We start from the raw sequence: 16,493 nt of genomic DNA, 5'->3' as shown, positions 1-16,493 counted from the left end.
AGTTTCAACCACTGTGTCGCAACACACTATTGCGCCGTGAGCGATGGTCACATGTGCCGTGGTAAAATATCCAATTTAACCTAATTAGTCTAAGAACATTAATTATCTGTGAATTATAGAGAAGAGAGCTTAGATTGGCTGCTCTGTATGTCAATCAAATGGTTATTGTGTGGATTGGTTGACGTTCAGATGTAACAATAGATCTCAAACAATCGTCACAAACATTTGACATGCAGAGCAGCCAATCTGAGCTCCTCCCTCTTCCAGTGTACGCATGTAGTTTCATGTCCTTCAGTTGAAGATGAACAAACACAAAAGTTCATTCAGGGAACAAGCGAAGAAAACATTGAGACAGAAGCAGTTGTTAGTGCTGTGATAGTCCCACATTCTGACCACATTCAACTTTGAAAATTGTTCTTTTATTATTCATTTTCATTTAAAGTTGACGCTTGTTTGTTTATCATTACAATGATATATTAAGATGATATTTTTATAAACTATGTAACATCTTTACCTGCTACACAAACATACAAATGTATCTATGAGCTGCTTCACTGAAGAACAAAGTGATGACAGACTTTGACTCGTGTTTCCAACTCTGACTTTACATTTGAGCTTTGATGTAGAAAAGATGATGTTCTGACCTGAGAGTCTCCAGGTGACAGTGTGGACTCTTCAGTCCAGCAGACAGCAGCTCCACTCCTGGATCCTGCAGCTTGTTGTTACTCAGGTCCAGTAGAGTCAGACTAGAGGACGGAGAGCTGAGGACTGAGGACAGAAGTGAACAACTTCTCTCTGACAGTTCACAACTGCTCAGCCTATGAAAGAGATGAGTTTCATCAACAAGTGACTTTTTTAATTTTCTATTCAACTTTAAACACTTTATTTAAAAACACACTAAATTATTACAAACACCCGTACGTGAGCGACGTACGTAACATATCAGTTCCGTAAACGCACCCACACATCATGAATACATAAACAATGTCAATATCTCTGTGATGTACAATGCCTGGCATAATACACAGAATCAGTATAAATATATATCATATAATACAATGATAACAAGACAATCATGATGATAGAGTAACAACAATATTGAGGTTGTGGTTTGTTGTCAACAAGAAGATTGTCGTGACACCTGAACCCCTTCAATCCTTCTTAAGTTGAAAGTACTTTTGGTGGTTGAACTCAGGAATCTCACAGTCAATCATTAGAACCAGTGAACATCGACCGCTCTACAGGATCTAAGCTCAAGATCCATGTCATCAAAAGTTGCACTTATTAATGAACTCGTATCAGATTTTACAAACGTTTTCTTTACTGAAACCTGCTTGTATGAGGATGATTATGTATCTTTAAATTAAATGTTTGCGTTTAATTCCATACTAGAATCCATTGGCTCCTCTCAGTACGTACATGAACCTACTCACTGTTTCAACCACACCTTAAATATTGTTCCAGCATACACACTTGAAGTTAAAAACATCATTGTCTCTCCTCAGAACTCAGTGTTGTCTGACCATCAGTTAATAACTTTTGATTTCATTACAGCTGATCCAGCACTACAGAGCAGAAGCACTCGTACAACATGTCTGTCTGAAAGTGTCATGGCCGAATTCAAGGAAATACCAATGCTGTGTCTCAAATCGCATACTAATCTTAGTATGCTAGAAGTTAGTATGCATCAGTTTAGTATGCATACTAACTAGTACGCAAATTCTCCGCAGATAGTATGTCTCAAATCAAACCCTGAAGCTACACACTAACCGGAAATCACATGACAGCTTCTTCTTCTACTTCTATTTAACGATGTTTCAAGCAGCTGTTTGAACGCTATCGCCGACACCTGCTGGCAGCACGTTTTGCAACTTTGGAAAAAGAAATAAAGAAAAAATATGATAATCTAAATAATCGCGAGATATTTAAGCTGGTATCAGCAGCGAAGACGTGTTTATCCTCCTACTGCTGCTGAAAATACACATTTAAGTATATGCATATATATGCATTTATATATGACGTAACTTCCGTTTAAAACGTCACTAAAATGGCGGCTGTTTAGTATGGTTAGTGTCCATCGAACCATGCTAGTTTTGTGGGCGTGTTAGTACGCCAATTTAGTATGCATGGCGCACTAAATTTCGCATACTAAGAATTGAGACACACTAACGTACTAAAAATACTAACTTTTAGTACGCTAGTATGCGATTTGAGACACAGCACAAGTCTTGTGCTGTGTCTCAAATCACATATTTCTCTTTAGTATATTAGAAGTTAGTATTCATCAGAATAGTGTACGTACTAACTAGTAACTAATTCTCCACAGATAGTATGTCTCAAATCAAACTCTGCTGCTACGCGCTAACAGGAAATAACGTGACAGCTTCTTCTTCTACTACTATTTAACGATGGTTTCAACCAGCTGTAGGAACACTATCGACACCTGCTGGCTGACACGATTTGCAAGTTTGGAAGAAGAAATAAAGAAAAAATATGGGTAACGAAATATTCGCGAGATATTTACGCCGGTATCAGCACCGAAGACGTCTCATCCTTCTACTGCTGGCTAAAAATGTACCTGTAAGTTTATGCGTATATATATATATATATATATATATATATATATATAATAAAGCACAAATGTGTCTTGGGCAACTCCATATATACATATATACACAAGACGTAACTTCTGTTTACAACGTCAGTGTGAGATGGAGCCATGCGATTTGAGACACAGCTTTGGTGTGTCAGTCGTGAACTATTCATAGTTGCCATGAGATTTATAACTTTGATGACGCTTTAGCTCTTTTAACCAACATGTGTTTCTTAACCTTCTCAATATCAGCCAGTCTATTCGAATATTTGAAAGCTCTTCATTGTTGCTCAGGTCCAGGACTGAGGACAGAAGTGAACAACTTCTCTCTGACAGTCAACAACATCTCAGCCTGTGAAAGAGACGAGTTTCATCAACAAGTGACTTTTTTAATTTTCTATTTGACAAGAATTTAAAGAGTTTATTTGAGGAAAAGTATCTGAATTTATAGATGATCATCATTTGTTTAGAAAATATGAAGCAGGTTTCCAAAGATTATGATCAACCTTGTAAACATGACAACAAGACAACAATGATGAAAGAGTAAAACAAACATTCATGTTCACTTCATATCATCATGAATGTTTCAGTGTTTGATCAACTTACAGAACTTTGTTTGCAGCTTGAACCACCGGCAAAAGCCTCTCAAGAACCTCCTCTGAAGCAGAGTATTTCTCCAGGTCAAACTCTTCCAGATGTTTCTCTGAGGACAGTAAGATGAAGGCCAGGGCCGACCATTGAGAAGAAGACATTTGATAAGAGAGACCTCCTGATCTCAGCTGCTGTTGGACCTCCTCCACCAGAGAAGTGTCTTTCACTTCATTCAGACAGTGGAACAGGTTGATGATTCTCTCTGGAGACACATTCTTACTTATCTTCTTCTTGATGAGCTTTGTTGTGTTGTGATTGGTCCAGGAGCTACTTCCTGTCTGTGTCAACAAACCCGGAAGGAGACTCTGGCTGGTCTGCAGAGAAAGACCCAGAAGGAAGCGCAGGAACAAGTCCAGATGTCCATTTGGACTTTTCAGAGTGTCATCTATTGCTGTCTGGTAGAACCTTTCTGTTTGACTTTTTCTACTAAGGATTCTTAGTAAAGATGTTGGTTTTGATTCCAGCAGGTTGACTCCAGATTTGATGAAGGTCTGGTGGACGTGAAGAGCAGCCAGAAACTCCTGAACACTCAGGTGGATGAAGCAGAACACTTTGTCCTGGTACAGTCCTCTCTCCTCTCTGAAGATCTGAGTGAACACTCCTGAGTAAACTGAAGCTGCTGAGATGTCGATGTCACACTCTGTGAGGTCTGACTTATAGAAGATCAAGTTTCCTCTCTGCAGATGCTCAAAAGCCAGTTTTCCCAGAGACTCCATCATCTCCCTGCTCTCAGGATCAGAAACTGTGTCAGACCCAGATCCTCCGTCGAACTTCACCTTCTTGACTTTGATCTGAACCATCAGGAAGTGGATGAACATCTCAGTCAGGGTCTTGGGCAGCTGTTCTGTCTCTGTGCTCTTCAACATGTCCAGAACTGTGGCAGTGATCCAGCAGAAGATCGGGATGTGACACATGATGTAGATGCTTCGTGACCTCCTGATGTGAGACATGATGCTGCTGGTCTGCTCCTCATCTCTGAACCTCTTCCTGAAGTACTCCTCCTTCTGGAGGTCATTGAACCCTCTGACCTCTGTCACCATGTCCACACACTCAGGAGGGATCTGATTGGCTGCTGCAGGTCGTGTGGTGATCCAGAGACGAGCTGAGGGAAGAAGATCCCCCCTGATGAGGTTTGTCAGCAGGACGTCTACTGAGGTGGACTCTGTAGCTTCTATCAGGCGCCGACTGTTGAGGAAGTCCAGAGGGAGTCGACACTCGTCCAGACCATCTAAGATGAACAGAACCTGGAGTCCTTCAAAGCTGCTGAGATCTTTGGTTTCAGGAAAGAAAAGATGAACAAGTTTCATCAAACTCAACTTCTTCTCTTTCAACAGGTTCAGCTCTCTGAAGGTGAAAGGAAATATGAAGTGGAAGTTCTGGTGGGCTTTGTCTTCAGCCCAGTCCAGAGTGACCTTCTGTGTCAGGAGGGTCTTCCCAATGCCAGCCACACCCTTCGTCAGCAGTGTTCTGATTGGTCGTTCTCTGTCAGGTGAGGCTTTAAAGAGGTCTTCTTGTCTGATGGTGGTTTCTGGTCTGGTCTGGTTCCTGGTGGCTGCTTCAATCTGTCGGACCTCGTGCTCCTGGTTGACCTGGTCTGTGCCCCCCTCAGTGATGTAGAGCTCAGTGAAGATCTCATTCAGAGGAGCAGAGTTTCCTGCTTTAGCGACCCCCTCAGACACACTGTGGAACTTCTTCTGCAGGCTCCTCTTCAGTTGTTCTCCACACTGTAAGGAAATGACAACTTTACTGTAATCAATCATCTAGATTTAACACACATTTCAAATAGTCACTTGATTAACTGATAATCTTTCATATTTAATTCATATTAAATAATCATATTCTTGCATTGCATTCACTTAAACTAAACTCAGGTTCACAATTCAAAGGCCGAGGTCACAAGCCTCACACACACAGAAAGATTAAACAATCCCAGATTCCAGGAATTCAGTGTAAACCTGTTTGAGAACTCACACTGAAAGACACAACAGTCCAGTAAGTTGCTGGGAACAAACTCTCTCTCGAGAAGAAACAACTTTGGTAAATTTCCATAACGATCACCTGCGACGGCCATCTTAGAATCAAGTGTTTACAGTCACTGACCAATCCTACATTCACATTTGACTAGAGGTGTTAACCTGAATATTCTACTATAAAGATCCACCATTTTGTCTGATCTTTGCGTTCTGGCATTTGAAGACGTCTGCGATAGATCTCTCTGGTTGCTAGCGCCCGTGATCACGTAAGTTCTTGTCTCTGTCTTTTGCATAATTCACTAAACAAACATTATTTCTCTTAAACTCAATACTGTGTCTGTCTTTCTTGTCCACCACCACGTACGAGACTGGGGAGGGTCGGTGTTCCTCGGAACAGAGAAACCCCAAACAAATTGGTGACCGTGACCCTTGGCGTGGACTGGTGGTTTGAAGGCCTTTTCGATTCCGAGAGGAACTCTGAGCTGATTGTTCTCCAGGCAACCAGAGGCGCCATTATACCTTACTTCAGGAATCAGGTGAGAAAGATTTTTTTCTTATTTATTACATAGATTTGTGTTAGCTTGTATTTTGGAATTAATTGAAAGTATATTGTAAGTTAGGAAAGCTTAGATATTTTTTAGTTTTGGTTGCCTGGACGAATAAACGTAAGTCTCTGGTTCTGTCACAAATTTAGATTATATTTTTCAATAGTGCTTTCTTAAGATGATGCTCGTTTTTGGGGTATTTTATTGTCTGTTGCTGTTTGTTGTTGTATTAAGTGTAGACGACGTTATCGTGTCCAGGGTTGAAGTTTTGAAGAAAAAACGTTGTGAAGTTTGAAGAAAAAACGTTGTGAAGTTTGAAAAAAAAAACGTTGTGAAGTTTTGAAGAAAAAACGTTGATTAGAATTTAAGTTGAATTGATAGGCAGAGGAGACGGTTACACGACCTGGTAACCCTTGAGAATTCAGAGTAGGGGTGGAAGTATAAGTGGCTCCCTCTACCGGGCGTCTGACATTTTTAATTTCAGATTCTTAAACTAGTTAGGATGCTTGGCCAATGGGTGATTATGGTAGACATACTTTTTCAGTAAGCCAAGTAGCTATCATTAATTTGGGGATAGGTGGGATTTGAGAGGCTCTCCCAGTATCCTGGTCTGAAGACTCTGCCAGCTGTGGGTGTGTAGGCCAGTTAGATCTCATTGTGTTCTGTGTTGAGAGGCTCCACAAAAAAAAAATTGGCAGTATAGTCAGGACTAGTTAATTTTTCCGAACAATCACAGTGATGGACAAAGTCTCATTGGTGATTAGTTTAGAGTTAGTTCGACGGGGGTTGAAATAGAATGGAATAGTTGAGAGGCTCCTATCCAGGGTGTTTGGAAGCTAATTGAGCGATTTGAGAGGCTCCTGCCATTATGACTTCAACACTTTAGACACGACAGGCTGGTTAGAGTCTCGTTCCACGTAGCATAGTGTGTCTCTAGACTTGTTTTGGTAAAATACTGTTGTCGTCGTATTGTCATGACATATTGTTTTGTTTAAATTGTCTCTGTCTGTATATATAAAGATCTCCGACTTTGTGTGACTCAGATTAGAGTGTGTGTATGTGTGTGTGTGTGTGTGTGTGTCTTTGGACACTATCTCTTGCTGATAAGAACTGCTGCTTGGCAGACGTTGTCTGGTCAGCTGCGGCAAGGCAACTGAGCTCCGAAAGAAAGTTTCCTTTTTGGTGGGAGTGGTTTCACTTAGAGGTTGGACTTCTAAGACTTCCCACTTTTTCCTCACTGACCCCCCCTGCTGGTTCATCTCCGCACACAAATTATTTCTTCATCTTGAATTCTATTTTCTAGATTGTTTGTTTATGAAAGCAAGTAATGTTAATTGAAGTGAATGTGTAAAGTGATTGTTCAGGTTTCTATTTTGGTGTTCTGAATTTTATTTTTTCTTCTCCCTTCAATTTTTTACTTCTTACGTTTTCTCTTACCTTTACCAATTGTTGTCATTTCTATTTTATTTTTTTAAAATTGATTTCAATTATCTCTTGTTATAAGTATTATTGTTAACCATTTTTCTTTATTTCCTTCCCTTCTTTATTTATCTCTTAAGTATTTTGGTTGGGTTTAATATGATTATCTTCTCTCTTTATTAAGCAACACTCTTTGTTTACAATAGTTATTTTACAATTATTCCTGTTTCTTAATTAAGGTATATATAAATTTATACAGTTAATTAGTGTTATAATTGGGTTAAGAAGAAAAACTAAAACAACTCACATTTCAATTTTCTCCTTCTTCTGCAGTGTTCAATAACAATAACACAATTAACATTGATTGTTGACATCCTTTGTTTCTGCATGTATTAATGACCTTTTGACCCCATTATCTTAACCACCCTCTCCTCCTATTTCACATGGTCAATTGATCAACTCTGTTGTTTTGTTTAACTAATACTGCTTATCTGAAAGAAGTGTGTCATTGACTGCTTGCACGTGTGTACGTTTTTTGACATCTAGTTCCTGTTTTCTCTTCTTCTCTCAATTCCTGATCTTTGGTGTTGTGTTTGATGTGCTGCCCCCTGCTGGTTTTCCCTTTACTTACTTCTTAATTGACTATTGCTACTGACTCATTTAGTGTAATTATTCAATTAAATCAATCACATTTATCTAATTAGATCAGTATTCTTAATTTTTCGATTAATACATTTAAATTACATAAAATAAACAGATTAAATTACAAATTACATCTTATTATTTGAATTAGTTATAACCTTGTATATATATATATTATTATATATATAATATAATTTTTTTTTTAAACATTGAATTTGTTATTTCAATTCATTTTTATTAATTTTCAATTTTTTTCGTTTATTTTATTATTATTATTTAAAAAAAAAATGTTTTTAATTTTATTTATTTTTTAATTTTATTTATTTTTTAATTTTTTAATTTTTAATTTTTTAACTATTATCATTATTATTATTTCTATTCTTTTTTTTAATTTTATTATTAATTTACATTCTTATTCTTACTTTATTTTTATTATAATTATCATTATTATAATTATTATTTTATAAATTTTTGTCCCATTAGATTTTATTTTATTTATTTGTTTTTCTTCTACTCGCTACAAGTCAAATTTCTTAATACTACTATTTCTTCTGTTTTAACAAATGGTGAAACCTACAATTACTGCAATTATCCTGAGCTGCACAAGCATGAACTCTCTGCCCAACTCTCCACCGAAAATGAACTCTTGCCCGCACCAGAGAGGGAGGCCGCTGTGTACTGGTTCAACGTGATTGAACCCCCTGATGGTTTCTCCCAACTTGAAAAGACTTTTGAGACCTGGAAAAAATGGATTATGCTGCTGTGCTCGTATGATCCACCTGCGGACCCCCCGCACTGAACTATGAACTATGTCTGGGATGATGATGACCCTGACTACGATGACAAATGGCACGTTCTGGTCGCAAACATGATCTTGACTCTTGTGTGCGGTGACATTTTTGTGGGTCCGGACGGTGTGGCGGCTGAAGTTGAATTAACAAACGAACAAGGTTTTCTCTATGCTCTCTCCGACACTTCTGTCCCTCATGTTACTTTGGCTGTTGTTGCTGGTGGGGAAGCTAGAGCCCTGGAACCCATGATTAAAAAATGCAAAACAGCTTGTGATTGGGTAAAAACTCAGAATAACAATCTATTCTTCTCACCTAGCACCGATTCCTACTACTACTACAACGCATTTTTCTCCATCCCTTTAAATGAGAATAGCAGAAATATCTTTGCATTCACCTACCAAGGAGAACATCTCACATACACTAGACTTCCACAAGGTTACATTGACTCACCATCAATTTTTAACTATTGCCTAAAAAAGCATTTTGAGGAACTCTCATTGCCTGAGAATGCTGTTCTTTTGCATTATGCTGACGACATTTTAATTGGTGCGCCCTCGGCTGAGGATAATTTAAGAGCTACTGAGATTATTTTACGTTTCTTGGCTAAGAAAGTCTATAAAATCAGCAGACAGAAAGCTCAGATTTGTCGACAAAATCTCTCCTACCTGGGAAGATTGATAAAAAGTGGTGAGAAATCACTCTCTCAATCACATAGACAATCTATTTTGACACACCCACAGCCTGTGACTGTCAAAGACATGATGTCTTTCTTGGGTCTCACAGGCTACAGCAAACAGTTCATTCCAGACTACCACACTCTGATTGCTCCACTCAGAGCTATGATGAAAGCAGCTGGCCACAAGAACACTAAGACAACACTTGTGTGGTCAACCGAAGCAGAATTTTCTTTTAATGAGTTGAAACAAACCCTTGCTAGGGCTGCTGACTTGTCACCTCCAGACTATACTAAACCATTCCATCTTGATGTAAGTGAGACCAATGGTATTGTCAATGCGGTTCTCTTTAAAAAGGCTAACAGTGAACGCCGGGTTTTGATGTATTACAGTACAGTCCTTGATAACATAGAAATGGGTCATCCATTGTGCACCCGACACTGCATAGCTATAGCTAAGGCACTCACGAAAACTTCCCACATTGTAATACATCACAACATTTTTGTCCACACCTCTCATGGAGTTGCCAGTTTTTTACAGTCTTTGGCTTTTACTTTGTCTGCACGGAGACAACAAAGGCTTAAACAGATCCTTGACCAACCTCACATCAATTACACAGCTGAAGGTGTTAACATGGCTGACGACATGGGGACAGCTGGTCTCCCACATGACTGTGTAGCGTTGGCAATATCAGATATGAAAGTCTGTGACTCTGTAACTGATGTGGATTTGGCAGAAGTAGAGATGACTCTGTTTTGTTACTACTCTGTTGTGAAATTGTCATCGGATGGTGTGTTTTCTACACTGGAAGCTGTATCTGTTCCTCAACCTTGTTCCGCTCAAAAAGCTGAGATCTTTGCCCTCACAAGGGCTCTTTTTTCTTGGCCTCTGGAAAATCTGCTAATATCTATACTGACTGCATATGCACATCATGCTGTCCATATCGATCTTCCTCATTGGAAGAGGAAAGGGTTTGTTACAGCCACAGGGGCTCCAATTAAACATCTCTCTGAAATGAATGATCTTTTGATGGGTTTAGCATCACCAATTGCAGTATTGAAATGCAAAGGTCATCAATTAGGGACTTCTGTGGTTTCTAAAGGTAATGCTAAAGCTGACAAGGCCGCCAAGCTAGCGGCTGGCTATCATGCTAAGTTGGTGGTTGCTTTAACGGTCCTTCAGGGGGAGGTTTCTTCGGCCATTTCTGAAGAAACAGTTGAACAGTTGCAGTCTTCAGCCAGTCCTGAAGAAAGATCTGTGTCGTTGAACAGAGGTGCTGTGAAAGTGGGTAAACTCTGGAGGCATAGTGATGGGAGACTTATTGCTCCAGCGGTTCTATTAGAGTTTGTGTCAAGAGAGTCAGCATCTTGTCACGTTTCCAACAAGAAAATGGTGTCGAAAATTGAAAGGTTCTGGTGGCATTCCCATTTGAATAATGTGGCTAAACTGACTGTTTTGGAGCGTCAGGCATGTCAACAGTACAATCCTAGAGCTACCCTCAAAGTGGGGATGGGTTCATTTCCGCCCCCTAGTGGTCCATGGAAGGATATTGTTATTGACTTGACAGACATGGGACTTGACAACAGGGTAAAAGGTTTGAGATACCTACTGGTTTGTGTTGATGTGTTTTCTAGGTGGGTTGAGGCTTTTCCCACTAGAACTGAATCGGCAGCAGAAGTGATTAAGTGGTTGACAAAAGAGCTGATACCTAGGTTTGGCCTTCCTAGGCGCATTAGGTCTGATAATGGTACACACTTTTCTAACAAAGACTTGAAAACAGTGGAAGACTTCTTTGGCATCAAACATAGTTTTGGTTCTGTGTATCATCCTGCTTCGCAAGGTCTGGTTGAGAGAGCGAATGGGACTCTTAAGAGGATGTTGGCAAAACAATGTGTGGGGACTAAACTGAAGTGGCTTGATGCATTGCCATTAGCGCTGATGGCAATGAGATCATGCCCTAACGAGACTTTAGGTCTCTCCCCTCATGAGGTATTGACCGGACGGTTGATGCCTGGACCTAGCACATCTGGTCCGTTTAGTGAACCGGACGGTTCCCTTGACGACATTAGAGTTGATCTTTCAGATTATATCTCTGCCTTGAATAAGATTGCACAAGTTTTCACTCACCAGGTGCCGGAAATCCTTCAGAGGGACCTGGAGGAAGGAGATCTACAACTGAAGCCAGGGGATTGGATCTGGCAGAAACACTATAGAGTTCACTGGAGTTTTCCAAAGTGGAACGGTCCGTTTGAAGTGTTGGAAGCCAAAACTCATTCGATTAAGGTTTTTAAGGAGGGAAAGCCCTCCAATTGGATACATCTCAGCCATTGTGCGAAAGCTGAGGATCCCAAAAGATCCCTCGCTGATATCAGATCTGACCTAAAAGCAATATGTCAGACAACAGCCGAAAGACCTGGCATCCCTTAAAGAGACCAAGAATGTTCAGAATTTTTGCTAAAATAATAATTCTGATACTCATACTGGAAACAAATCTCTCCATCTCAGATACATCCACTAAGGCCACTGATTCTGCTACAGCCCAGATCAAAATCTGTAGTATTGGCCAAGCCCATGAATTTGTCTGCTAGACAAAAGCGTCAAGCCCCAAACTATCCTCCTATCTACAACGCAGAGGTAGGAAAAGATCAGACATTTCAAATTGACTACTGTTCTGTTGCCGATTGTGGATCCTGCACAAACGATGCCATTTGGCGACCAAACCCAAAGTATCTCTGTCTGGTCTGGCATCCTAATTGTAAGATTGATTCACTTTGCAACCTCAGCAAGTCTATTGCAAAATGTACCACCCGTGAATGCATCATGAACATTATTCGATCTAAAACCGATTCACTTTGTTCATCCTGGAAGAGTGTTGTTGCTAACACTGGCCCCGTCAGATGGAATTGTCATTAAACTGATCTCAATCCACTGGCCCAACGAATCTCAATAACTAAAATGACGGCCAGAGCAAATTGTGTTAAGAATCGATGTAATCCTCTTTCTGTTCATCTTTCATCCCCTGCACTCAAAGACACTGGACTGTATGGTTTAGGAAGCTGGGAAAATGGACATGATCCAATAGGTATATTCTTCCTGAATATAACTAAGAAACGCACTTCTGTATTAGATAAAATTAACATTATGGCAACCGAAATGGGATATTATGAAGAAAACATGTGGTTAAAATGGATCCATCCAACTGCTAAACAACATAAGAAATATGACTGCATAATGTGTTCTCGGGCTAGACCAACGTTGTTCACCACACCTGCTCCTTTGCATCATATAGATGATCCGGCTGGATTTTTCTGTATGCTGGCTTTGATGATGACTGAGAGGAAGCAATACTTCCTGAATGAAGACATAAGTCACACGAGTCAGAAGATTGTAGAAGGTGAAATTGGAGTAAAATCTTCAGATCTGAGGAAAGTGTTCTTCAGCTTCTTCATGTGTGTTCACATGTTCTTACTGCTCCACAGACGCTTGGCCAGATCCTCCTGCTCCATGTCCTTCAGGAGATGAACTGTGATCCTGAGGAAGTCTTCTCTGATGACTCTCCACTTCTCATCTTCCTCCTCAGTCTGTGGAGTCTCTGGACTCACAAACCTCCAGACTCTCTTCAGCTCCTTCTGCATATAGTTGTAGAAGTTTCTCTCCAGTGACTGAATCAGAATCACAGAGAAGAAGCTCAGAGTGATAGTGGATCATCTCAAAGACCAGAAACTTTGATTCAGCTGAATGATCGTGAACAAAAGGAACCTCTAGGATTAAGACCTCCTCTGGTTCATGAACATACCAGCCGTATGGTTTCCAGTTGTGAGGGATGATGCTGACCAATGAGAAGCTCTGAGTTCTGATGGTCCACTCTGAGAAGAAGAGATGAAGTCAGGACTGTGAATAAGCTCTTCAGTGTGGAGACGATCTAACTTGAAGGTTCCTCACAAAATGACAGAGAGTACCCTCTGAATAATTCACTGCACCTGACCGTGGAGGAGCAGCTCCTTCAGTGGCAGGCTCAGGCACCCCCAGTGTAGGACCGAGCGTTATAGAAGGTCCTTCATCCCAACTGGTGTCAGGATATTTAACTCTCTACTTTAAATATCCTGATGGTATCCTGATCGGTAGTGTGTTTTTCTTCTCGTGGGTTTTTTATTTTTATTTTATTTTCTGTTTTTATTTCTATTTATTTTATTTTTATTCTATTTTATTTTGTTAATAGTGTTACATTTCTAATTTTGTAAATAATTTGTATATTTTTAAGATCGTTTTTATTTTATTTTGTATTACCTCTTTTATTATTTCTTTTTTCCTTGCACTTTTTTTTTTTTCAACTGCGCTGTTGTGAAAGTGTTTCCCCTCTGGGGATGAATAAAGCTTTTCTATTCTATTCTATTCTAATACAAATATTATCAAACTAAACTGTTTAGTTTAAATGTAATATTATAACATATGGAGACTTTAAACATCAAGGACTGAACAACAGTCCAGAATATTCTGGTTCCTCCTGCTGGATCCTGATGAAAACAAAACTCTGATCAACTCTCATCTTTTTCTATCCTGGTATTCACCAGCTGAACCACTAGATGTCCTCACACTGCTGCACATGTCCACCTCTGCACAACAACTGTGAAAGCAACGTTTGAGGTTTTTAATTTAAACACTGCAGTGAAACTGGCAACGAAAGTTCGTTGCTTGGCAACCGTTAAAATACACAGCTGAGTGAATGTATTCAAAAAAGTATAAATATAAATATTAATAAGTTAAAAATAATGCAATATACTATAAACAGAATACATAAATAACCTTGAAACAACTGAAAGCAACATTTGAGGTTAGTATTGTGTCTTTATCTCCCCCTGCTGGTGTTGAGAGTGAAGTGAAGTTCTCTGGTTTAATGTGTGTATGAACCTGGTAGACTCACACTTGTTCACTCTCACCTCACACCTGGAGACTCTTCACTTCCTCTGAAGTCAATCCATCTCCACATTGAATCATCACTCTTCAGAGACACACAGCAGGGTTCTGGTCCAGATCTTGGTCCAGGTCCAGCAGGTTCTTGCTGCTGCTTTGATCTTGAACACAGAAGTAGAATGAGTGAGAATGAAGACATGGAGGACAATCTTGGAGGTCCTTGTCTCACCTCTGAGTGCTGGTCTGTTCATCGTGCTCCTCACACTGAGGGTATTTAAAGGAGTCTCTGTCCTCACCATGAGTCTCAGCAGAGTCTTCACCTTCACACAAACACACTCGTGAGATTCTTGTCAACATCAAAAGTTGTTCTCGCCTCATAGTGTAAAAACTATAATCAATACTTTCATAATGTCCTGTTTTCATTAGAGGAAAACAGATTTTACTTCACACGTCCTCCGCCCTCTACAGGCAGGGTTAGATGGAGCATGTTTTTCAAACGAGTGTCAAAATCTCATCCTCCACTGCATTGATTTCCTACTAAAAAAGTTTGTACACTCAAACCCAGAAAATAGTAAATAACAATATTCAGATGGATGAATCTGTGCGTGACAGGAATTCAAGCATTTTTACTTTCTTCATCCAAATCAAAGTAGAATTCAGACGGGTTCATCCCTTTTCACGCCTCCATTAAAATATGTCAATGATGTTTAAATGAACCACGAGACTTTCCTTTCAGTGAGAAAAACAAATTAATTCATGAAATGGATTAACAGTTTATATTGTTATATATTTCAAACATTACTGACATGGACCAGACTTAATATAAATGTTTATATGTTTGCATACACGTTTATTAACAAGAATATTGTATTTACAGAGGCTATCATTGGCTTATTTGAATCATTTTATGATCAAGTTTAACGAGAATAAAACTTTAGATCAGTAACTTAAAGCACTGTAGTGATGATGATGATGATGATGATGATGATGGTCTGATCGTCTCTGAGCTTCATTAGAATTTGTGGCTCACCTGCTCAACACATGCACTTATTCTTACTATGTTTTTAAAATGAGAGTGTTTTCTTTTCATGTAGTTATTATGTGATGGTGTATTTATACAAGTGTGTTTTTAAGGATATAGTTCCGATCACGTGATCACATGAAGGAAACCGGCTTTAGCTGCTTTCATTCTGCAGCTTCACTTTGATATAACTGACGTGATGTTGTTTCACAAGAACGTCTGTGACTCTCGTAGAGAAGACTTGAAGGATCCCACTGTGTTTGTTACATTATAAAAACAATCTTATAATTCCTTCTCGTTTTTTCCTAATTTTGTAAAATGCCTGGAAAACAATTGCATATACATCATGTTGTCTTAATAAATAAAGATCATTATTTTAGTAAATGAGAAACATTTTTAAGTTTAATTTGAAGTACAATTTATTATCCACTCATGTATCTACAAACATATTGATATTAATGTGTCTCTGGATCTGAGCAGTAAATATGTACATAGGACACCTTCAAACCTGTCAGGAAGTCAAGTTTCACGCTCCTATTATTCTTGATAGATATTAAATTTGCTGCGCTCACATTGAAAGAGACCAGAGCTCCGACTGGCTGCTGTTCATGTCACATAAATGGTTATTGCGTCGATTACTTCTCTTTTATTTTCTTATTTCATATTTTATTATGTCACGGCTCGACCGGTAGATCGCGGCCGACTTTTACGCACCTCTGGTCTATATTAACAATACACACTCACATGATCACACTATCAGTCACTACAACAGCACAGACACACGATAAAGGTATATTATTTGCTGATAAAGAATATTTATAGACAAATTACTCACAGTGGTTGAAAAATACTAGATTCTTATAAACTGCGTCATCAGAAAGTTAAACAAATATGCACGCACACAAACACACCCAAGCACACACACACCCAAATACACCCAAGCACACACACACCCAAATACACCCAAGCACACACGTCAAAGCACAAATATACATTCAAAACAAATACTCACACACACACCACACATGCTGACAAATAAACACATGTACATGTCAGGTGTTTGAATGTCAGATTCCGATTTTCTCAGCAATCATTTATAGATCTTTTTCAACTTCTGTAAACATCAACAAGGATCGTCTAGTTATGTCTGATTAATTTCTTTTCATCAACTGCTGACTTGTCTGAGAGTCAGAGAGTCACTGACCTGTCTGCAGCTTTCTTCTCTGTGGTCTCAGGTCCATGTCGGAGCAGAATTCAGCTTCTTCTGACCAGA

At 39.2% G+C, this 16,493-nt stretch overlaps 1 protein-coding gene across 1 annotated transcript in view; it reads right to left on the bottom strand.

Moving 5' to 3' along the window:
• The window catches only part of LOC148085221 (uncharacterized), a 337,696-nt gene that overhangs the window by 285,571 nt on the left and 35,632 nt on the right, over positions 1 to 16,493 (bottom strand). Inside the window, exons 2-3 of the mRNA XM_087783363.1 lie at positions 14,429 to 14,519; positions 14,226 to 14,360 (exon numbers count right to left, since the gene is read on the bottom strand). Coding sequence (XP_087639489.1) covers positions 14,226 to 14,360; positions 14,429 to 14,519 — 226 coding nt within the window. The remainder of the gene's footprint in view (positions 1 to 14,225; positions 14,361 to 14,428; positions 14,520 to 16,493) is intronic.

The sequence above is a fragment of the Callionymus lyra genome, chromosome 2 (genome assembly GCF_982586985.1).
Source record: "Callionymus lyra chromosome 2, fCalLyr1.hap1.1, whole genome shotgun sequence".
Classification (NCBI taxonomy): Eukaryota; Metazoa; Chordata; class Actinopteri; order Syngnathiformes; family Callionymidae; genus Callionymus; species Callionymus lyra.
Note: the sequence above shows the minus strand (reverse complement) of the source record. Positions and strands in the feature narration are given on the sequence as shown.